Source organism: Chaetura pelagica, unplaced genomic scaffold, assembly GCF_000747805.2.
Source record: "Chaetura pelagica isolate M959 unplaced genomic scaffold, ChaPel_1.0 scaffold90, whole genome shotgun sequence".
NCBI lineage: Eukaryota > Metazoa > Chordata > Aves > Apodiformes > Apodidae > Chaetura > Chaetura pelagica.
Window position 1 is genome coordinate 16,964,786 of NW_009953496.1, and position 8,338 is coordinate 16,973,123.

An 8,338-nucleotide genomic window follows, 5' to 3' on the forward strand; every position below is an offset into this window, starting at 1 on the left:
CTAAGTTTCTGTCTCGAGTTTCTGACAGCTACCGGCAGCTGCAAGTGCTGCCCGAATCATAGAGCTATTCCGGTTGGAAAAGACCCTCGGGACCACCGAGTCCAAACATCATCAAAGTTCAACATGAACTGCATAGTTCTCCCCTAAACCAGATCCACCAACGACCCTTAAACACATCCAGGGACGGTGACTCAACCACCTCCCTGGGCAGTCTATTCCGTTTCAAGTGCTTCAGTGAGGCAGGAAGGAATCAGATTTTTCAACTCAGATTAATCCATGCTCTACTGCAGAAAAACAGTGTTTTTTTTTCCTTGATGGTAAAACCTGGTTCCAATCTCATGGCATTTCTTACAAAGAAACTATTGGTTTTAGCAAGAGTTTTAGTGCTCTGAAATTGCCCAGGTCAAAACTGCCAATACTAGCACATTAGTTTGTTTTAGGGCACTAGCTGTTGTATTTAAATACTTCGTTGATTTAGTGTTTAAATCATATTTACATGTTCAGCTGTCTTGTTAGCCTCTCAGCAGTGCAGCTTGATTTAAATTATCATAATGTATAACTTAAGTACAACTTACATTTAACCGGGTTTAGTATGAAGTGACAAAAGTCAACATGAAGTCTCACTAGCACCTGACACCAACCTGACTCCTCCTTCCTCAAACAATAAGTTGTCAACTTTACAGCTGGTAGCAAGCATTTACCTCAGTCAAGTCTGCAAAGTGCTTTTAGCTGCTACAGTAGGCCTTTTGTTAATACAAGATTTTAAATGTCTAGTGACAAAACAAAAGTGCAGCAGGAACTCTGGTCCCAACATAATCTGAATTAAGTTCAAAGAATAGTTGAATCCAAACCTGTCATCCCCATCAAACCAGAACATGCAGGTTTTGCCTGGGGTTTCCCAGAACAGGTATGACTTCCACTGTTTGGGCTGAGCTCTTTTAATTTTCCAGCAACTCTGGGGAATGCCAGAAAAACAGAACCAGTGAGCCCTTAGGTGTATCAGTAGCAGCAAGAAGTCATTGAACAAACTGGTTTTGAATGTCAGTAGTAAGACTTTATTTCAGGTAATCTCTTAGGTGATTGAAGACATGCTGTGTTGTGCACAGCATACCCCCTCACTCAGCTACCTATTCCAGTTGCTGCTATGCTTGTGGAGATTTAGCTTGGAGGTATTTGCAGAAGGATAAGACCAGTGCTGTAGCTGAAGGAAAGAGAGATCAAAAACCTTTATGCTAATTTTATCATTTTCATCCTGCCACTATCAGCAAACACAAAGGCAATGAAATACAGCTTCTGTGGGTTCAGGTTGCTGCTCAGTAGAAAATTGCCATCAGTCTGGGTAAATCCTTTTCTTGTAGTGGTGGTTTCCTCTGGCTGCCAGGCTGCAGGAATTTCTTTATTGTGGGGATATTGCTTATTCTTGCTTTAAAGCTCTAGAAAACAAAACCAAAACAGCATTGTGCTTAATAACCACGGTAACTGTCAGACATTTAGATGTTATCCAGGCTCTAAAAGTAACATGTTGAGTTGTTCTGGCAGAAAAACCTATGTTTCAGCCTATTGTGCTTTTGTGGCTGTAGTGACAGAAGGCATCAATAATCATTAGTATTTGAGGCTGGTTAAATTACTTGGGATATTTGATTTTTGTTTTGTCTTACATTTTTTTTCCTCACCCTCCCACACCACCATATTTCTCAGCCAGTTTAAATCAGTGGTCCTCCTTTGATTCATTTGCCATTAAAACTGTCCATTTGATTACCTGCAGTAGAGGAAATTTGTCAAGTATGTCAGGCTTGCACTCTTCTACTGCTAAAAGGGCCTCAAGTAATTGCACATCTGCCCTGCTAAGCTGGTTGCCAACAAGAAAGTCTTGTCCATGGTCTTTCAAAACCTGAAAACAAGAGAACCAGAAGCAGACATGATTTTTTTTCTTCCTCTGTGTGATATCATATATTCAAAGCAAGGTCATACTCGGCATGGAAAGATGGAAATGCAGTAAGAAAATCTGTAGTACAAACAAATTATCTGACTGTACTGTCATCTTAGGCATAATTTATCAGTCCATTCTCTTCTGCATTTCTTTCTGGCAGCTCAGTTGTACTTCTCTTGCCTTCAATTCTGTAGCTCATATAATCACTGCTACTGTTTTGAAGGCTAAGCTTAATGGGATTCAACCATCACTGTAAATGCCTATACAAAATTTACAAGTGGCTTAAGTTCAGCCCAGGCTATAGTAAGAGTATATTGAACTCTTGCAAATCATGGGGAGCTCCTTTACTTCTCACCTGTTTCCTCTTCAGTTTGGGGAATACTGCATCAGGAGCTCTCCACGTGTAACCTGTGCCTCATGATCTTGACACCCAGCTAATCTGTCCTCCCTTTTGTTACAAAAGGAGCTGTACTATTTTAAGCAGCATGAATGGTACAGGGGGTTCTGCACTTCAGGAGGAAACACTTACATAATAGCTGGTGCTATAGTATCTTTTGTCTGAAACATCATACAGACTTAAATGTGGACATCTGGGGAGCTCACTGGGTTCTGAGTTTTTGCAGCTCTGCATCTCTCACAGATTTGTAGTGCTTTCAGTCCCCTCTGTACTGTTCTGTGTCCATCCCTGTCCCAGCCCCACCATAACATTTAAATTTTAGTGGCAATTTTTCTTCTCTGTTTTCCTCAATAAAAATTGTTTGTGTAGATCCAGGATGGAGTTTCAGGAAAACAATATTAATTAAGCTACCACAATTAATCTTTGCCACATACCTTCTCGTAGACTGGGAAGTATCTGTTTGTAGCCTTGTTCACAATAGTAGCAAAATGTTGCTCCTTTTTATCCGCTGGTTGTAAAGGATGGGTCATTACTAACTCGTTCAGATCTATTATTGCTTCCACATACATATCAATTCTGAAAATAATAGATATCAGTTAGTCAATTCAAACACAGTAGGTCTGAATAGCACAGTAGCCACTTGGAGCAGTTCCCCAAAAAGTGCATGGGTGAAAGACAAGAACAAAATGCCTAACCCAAACTTGTACCATTTTTCACTTGGGGTGATACTTGTCTGTATTAAGTTTTTTTGAACCTGAGTACAAAATTGGCAGTGCATGTCATCCAGACTTGTGTTAAAAATCTGATCTGACATGGTAAGATAACCAGTGGGTCTATATGATTTCTAACAAATATCTTGAAATGTCTTTACCTGTGTTAATTAACTTGAAGTATTTAAAAATATTTCATGCCAAATCATGTCCCCTAAGATCCCTGTCCTTTAATAACCAGTTATTAATTCTAATTCCTGATTATTAGAGAGAGGTTTTTTGCTTCCATCAAAGACATTTCCCTCAATTTGATGTCGTAAAAATGCCTGTTGCTGACAACTGAAAGCAAAAAGTAGCATCAGTGAGATAGTCTGCCCTCTGCTCTACTGACTGCTCTCCTCTGATAACTGTATTGACCTTCAATCTTTATGAACTCCCTTGCACCGTGCTACCTATCTAATGTAGCTGGTTATTGCTGTTGTAAACACATGCAGTCATGGTCAACACCTGCTACATGAAAAGCTGCAGTATCACCCCTGTGTTACACAGAGGAGTAGTATGAACTGAAGTCTAGAGGAGGAACTGTTACAGTACAGGGCTCTCTCCTTCAGGTCCTTCCCATAGAGGTTGTATTTTCCTGCTATATAGTTGCAAATGGCTCTAGACTGCACCATCTTCATTCCATCAATCTCTACCATTGGCACTTGCTGAAATAGCAGGGATCCACCTAGGAAAAAGGGGACAAAGACAAGAAGACATTCCGTCCTCTCAGTGAGAACTGTTACTGGGTGTTTGGCAAAGTAACCATCCATATTATTTTTATTTGTGGCAGCTTTCCTCACTCTCAAATAGAGTGTGGAAAAAAGCTTACTCTCAAGCCAAGAACCACTTCTTAGTGGCATGTTAATAACATAGTATTACAGCAATCAGCTTCTTGAAGTTTCTTCAAATCTGAAGAAGCACCCAAATGCAGAGATTTAAGCATACACTGAAAAAGACAAATCCAGCACTGCATGGCCCTAACTAAGATTATTTTCATGGAGGTTAATACAGATGAGAAGAACTGAAAGATCTGACTCATAATGAGACAGTTTCTATCATGCTTTGTTAAGTATTCTGGAAATCTACACAATTTAAGAGCTTGTCAATATATAATGTGACTATAAACACAAGTGATATCTTTGTGACAACCATATTGACTTTATACAATGCCACGCATATGAATGTGTGTGAAGCAGGCAGCAATGAGGTTTCATGAGATTCCTGCAAGAGCCAAATATCACTTCATGTGAGACTGTAGCCATGTAAGTCATTTAAAAGTCTGCAGAAGCATTTTTCTAGCAAGGAAGAGGTCAAAATACCTCCCAGAACTAATAAGAGAAGTGAGGCAGAGTATTTGCTTTATGGAATCATGTTTCTTGACTCAGATAACTGGTCAGCTACATCCATCTTTGTATCCGCTGTAAAGCAATCCTGTAGATAAAGGGCATATTTACATTTATGCTTGTGTTTCAAAGTACTTATTGAGAGCTAGCAGATGGCAGAGAGATCAAGTAATTATTCCTAAAGGAGAGCTGGACTACAAATGCTAACCCTAGCTCAGACTTCTCTGAAAAGCCAAGTGAACTGGGTGGATGATACCATCTAACACACTGCAGTGTGCATCTGTGATGCCTCATGTACAGTCTGGCCTAGATTTTCTTTTTAAGATATATAAGACTTAGTAGCCATTCAAAGACAAATAATTATAATTATTAACAAGTAAAGGACACTTACTCTTCTGTAACTTTGTAAAATCATCCTTTGTTTCCATAAAGCATTCTTCAAACTGCAGGAAGGAAGCACAGAATAGAAGTTGTGTTGTCACTGCATGGTTTAGTTTTTGCTTTGCATGAGAAAATGAGGGCATAGAGCTATGTTTTGGGGAATTCTATTTTTTAAAAAAGAAATCAGATTTGGAAGTGATATCTTAAAAAACTTACTTTGCCTTTGTCACAGCTTCCTCTCTCTTGTATGTGATTCATATTTTTGTGCAGGTAAGATTTTGGCTAAAGCTGAGGTGACTGAAAGGCACAAACCCCTGTCTGCTGAGTAAAGCCGTGACAAAAACTCACAGCTCTTGAAACACAGATCCCCACAGTCCCTCTCCAATCCAATATCAGAAACTGCTAGAGGTGAAACTGGTCACTCTATATTTTGTTATATACATGATCTTCTGGGGTAAGCTACATTACAGTAACTATAAAAAATATTTGCTATTTTGGACATTGAGATTTAACTGGAGGTCTTCAGGATCGAAGGTGCTCAATTCCTTGGGTCAGAAGATAGTAAGAAGCCAGGTTCTCTTGCTGTGATTTTAACTTTTTTCTTTCACTAGCTACAGGGGAGAGGTATTTATGGTTCTACCGGTGGGCTTAACAAATTACACTTGGAAGTGAAATGGGAACTTGCGGCCTTGCTTAGGGTAAGCTTGAGGTCATCATTACCTTGGTCAGCAAGGCACGAAATGCAGAACTTGAAACTGCTGGTCAGTCACATTTTTTATAAGTAACAGTAAAAAGATGTATTTGTCACATGTTCTTAGTATAAAAAACAGAGGCAAACCTCAACCCCAGCTGCTGCTAATAGCCATCGTATTGATTCCATTCGGCCTCGTCCATTGACGTAGTGCAGCTTGGGTTTTCCAGACATGTTTCTACTTGTCTGATTTCCTAGTATCTGAAATAAAGAAGTACATTTTGCAAAGAAATATTCAGAATGCTGGTTTTGAGTCTCCATTCTCAAGTATTGTCCAAAGTTGTCTTGTTTGAAACCAATGATTTACCATCCAAGACTCTCACCAATTTAGTAGAGGAGGTGAAAGAATATACTGAGAGACTGCATCGTATCCTTTTGCTTTAAGTTGTCTTTCATTTGTGCAGTTAAGTAGAACTCTGTACTGAGAGCAGTTTGTTCATGTCAGAGAACAAGCAAATCAAAACTCATTTGCAACCCACAGCATTCTGCTCTGACCGAAAAGCAGGGTGTGCAAGATAGACTACTCTGTTTACTTTGGCATTATCTCAGAATACAGTTTACTGTTTAATCAGATACCCAACATAAATTCAGCAATCTTTGTGCTTTCTCCAGCAGCCATTATGCTGCTTTATAAAGTGACAGGAAGGATTTCTCTTCCTCCATTATAAGCATTCAATGTCGTTTACAGCACTCCCTGCTTTCACTTCTTTAGGCAAGCACCTGAAGACATGGAATTTAATTTTGTCTCTGGTAACTTTAGATTTGCCTTTACCACAGACAGAGCCAAAATGCAATGCCTGCTCGGTGCAATTCCAACTCTACTGGAATTTAAAGCAACAAGAGTTTCCAAACGGGCTGTCATCCCCCCAGTCAGAACCAGTATGTGCACATCAGGAGCAAACATGCAGACAGTACCTAGTTAACACTAGCTTCAGTTATTAATACTGCGTCAACAATGAAGGTGAAGCACTAAGTGCAGCAAAAACAAATGGCTAAAACACCCCATATTCCCCTTGTAAATAGCTTGTCAGCTTCTCTGCACTAGGAAGAAGGGGGTGAGAGGAAACACATCACACTTCTGAGACCTACATTTCTTTTCCTTAAATCTGTAGACCTAGAAAGCAGTCGATTAGTAAATTAACATTTGATAACCATGTCAGTAAAGAAAGTATATACAAGTATATAATCCATAAATCTCATTGACTGATTAGTTGTAAATATATTAATTCCCTGTGCATGTCCAAAATCCAGAAAACTTACCTTGTACACAGTGTAACTCGCTCTAAGCTCTCAGTAGCTTTGCCTTACGATTTTGTAGCCTCTGGCCCCTCCTACAAAGAGAACTGCAAATAGTTCTCTGCCAATGGGAAACTCCTATTTGTTAAAAAGATAAAACCAATTACATCTGTTTAGTCACTTGTCACCTACAGGAAATAAATCGCTGACTAGTGCTGACTTTGTATAAATGTACGATTCACAAGAGGTCAAGATCATTGGTAACATCTGTACCAGCAGAAAATTGTATGCTTTCTATTGTCTTTGTTCTGCAACCTGTTATTTAAAAACAATCAGAATCACAGATACATCATGGTTGGAAAGGACCTCTGAGATCACCAAGTCCAACCATCAGCACAAAAAAAACCAAACCAAAACAAATACAGACAAACAAACAAGAACAAAACAATGCACAAACACACATCCCACCAAAAAAAAACAAGCAAATAAACAAACAAAACCCAAAATACTACAACCTCGGACACTGGAGCATGCCCTGAAGTGCCTCATCTACAACTTTCTTGAATACCTCCAAGGATGGTGACTTAACCACCTCCCTTGGTGAGCTTCCCTACCTGCTCCCTCAGTACTCTAGGGTGAATCCCATCTGGCCCCATAGATTTGTGCACGTCCAGGTGCAGAAGCAGATTGTTAACTACTTCCTTCTGGATTACGGTGGGGCTTGATCTGCTGTCCATCCCTATTTTCCAGCTCAGAAGGCTGAACACCCTGGGGGTAGCTGGTCTCACTATTAAAAACAGAGGCAAAGAAGGCATGAAGTATCTCAGCCTTTTCCTCATCCTTGGTTGCAACGTTACCCCTGACATCCAGTAAGGGATGGAGATTCTCGACAGCTCTTTTTTATTGTTGATGTATTTGTAAAAACTTTTTTGTTGTCTCTTATGTCATTGGCCAAGTCGAGCTTTAGCTGGGTTTTTGCCTTCCTGATTTTCTCTCTGAATGACTTAATGAGATCTCTGTACTTCTCTTGAGTTGCCAAATGCAAATGTCAGTTCAGGCCGTGGTATTTAAGCTCACTGTAGGGAAGAAAACATGAGAGCCAGGATCTGCAGAGCCAGTTCCAGCCCCTTGCAGCACGACCTAGCTCTGCTGGGAGCACTGACAGCTCTGTAAGTTCCTGACCAAGACTAAGGTTTGATGTTCAGAGTGGCTGCAAAGCTCCCACAATTTTAAAACAAACTATAACAATCAAAATTTTATTTTAATATTTAATTGTTCTTAACTTTTAACAGATTGCTGCTTTACATAAGTCTCATCAATGATTTAATCTTGAATCCATCATAAGATTCCTTCCCTAGTGACAGGGAATACTCCTTCAGGACATTTTTTCTGCTGAATTTCATTCCTGGACATGGAAGGTTTTCTTCTGTTTTTGTCAAAAATGTTTCCCTGAATTTGACCCTGGTGAAAATGCACACCAAAGACAACTGTAGGAGACACTGAAAGAACAGCATCAGAAGACAAACTGCCCTCTGCACTCCTGACTGC

The 8,338-nt window shown here is 39.8% G+C and overlaps 1 protein-coding gene across 1 annotated transcript; it reads right to left on the minus strand.

Moving 5' to 3' along the window:
• Positions 1 to 1,313: 1,313 nt before the first annotated feature.
• LOC104390088 (glutathione S-transferase-like) lies at positions 1,314 to 5,728 on the minus strand. Its single transcript, XM_009999184.1, has 6 exons — positions 5,642 to 5,728; positions 4,814 to 4,865; positions 3,632 to 3,764; positions 2,762 to 2,903; positions 1,760 to 1,891; positions 1,314 to 1,433 (listed from the first exon to the last, which is right to left on the minus strand). Exons 1-6 carry the CDS (start codon positions 5,726 to 5,728, stop codon positions 1,314 to 1,316), a joined length of 666 nt encoding a protein of 221 aa, XP_009997486.1.
• Positions 5,729 to 8,338: the final 2,610 nt, after the last annotated feature.

Coding starts and splice junctions, on each gene's coding strand:
- LOC104390088 (XM_009999184.1), bottom strand. CDS start 5,728: ATGTCTGGAAAACCCAAGCTGCACTACGTCAATGGACGAGGCCGAATG. Junction 2,904..3,631: donor GACCTGAAGGAGAGAGCCCT/GTACTGTAACAG, acceptor TATTATTTTCAG/AATTGATATGTATGTGGAAG. Junction 1,892..2,761: donor ACTTCCCAGTCTACGAGAAG/GTATGTGGCAAA, acceptor TCTTGTTTTCAG/GTTTTGAAAGACCATGGACA.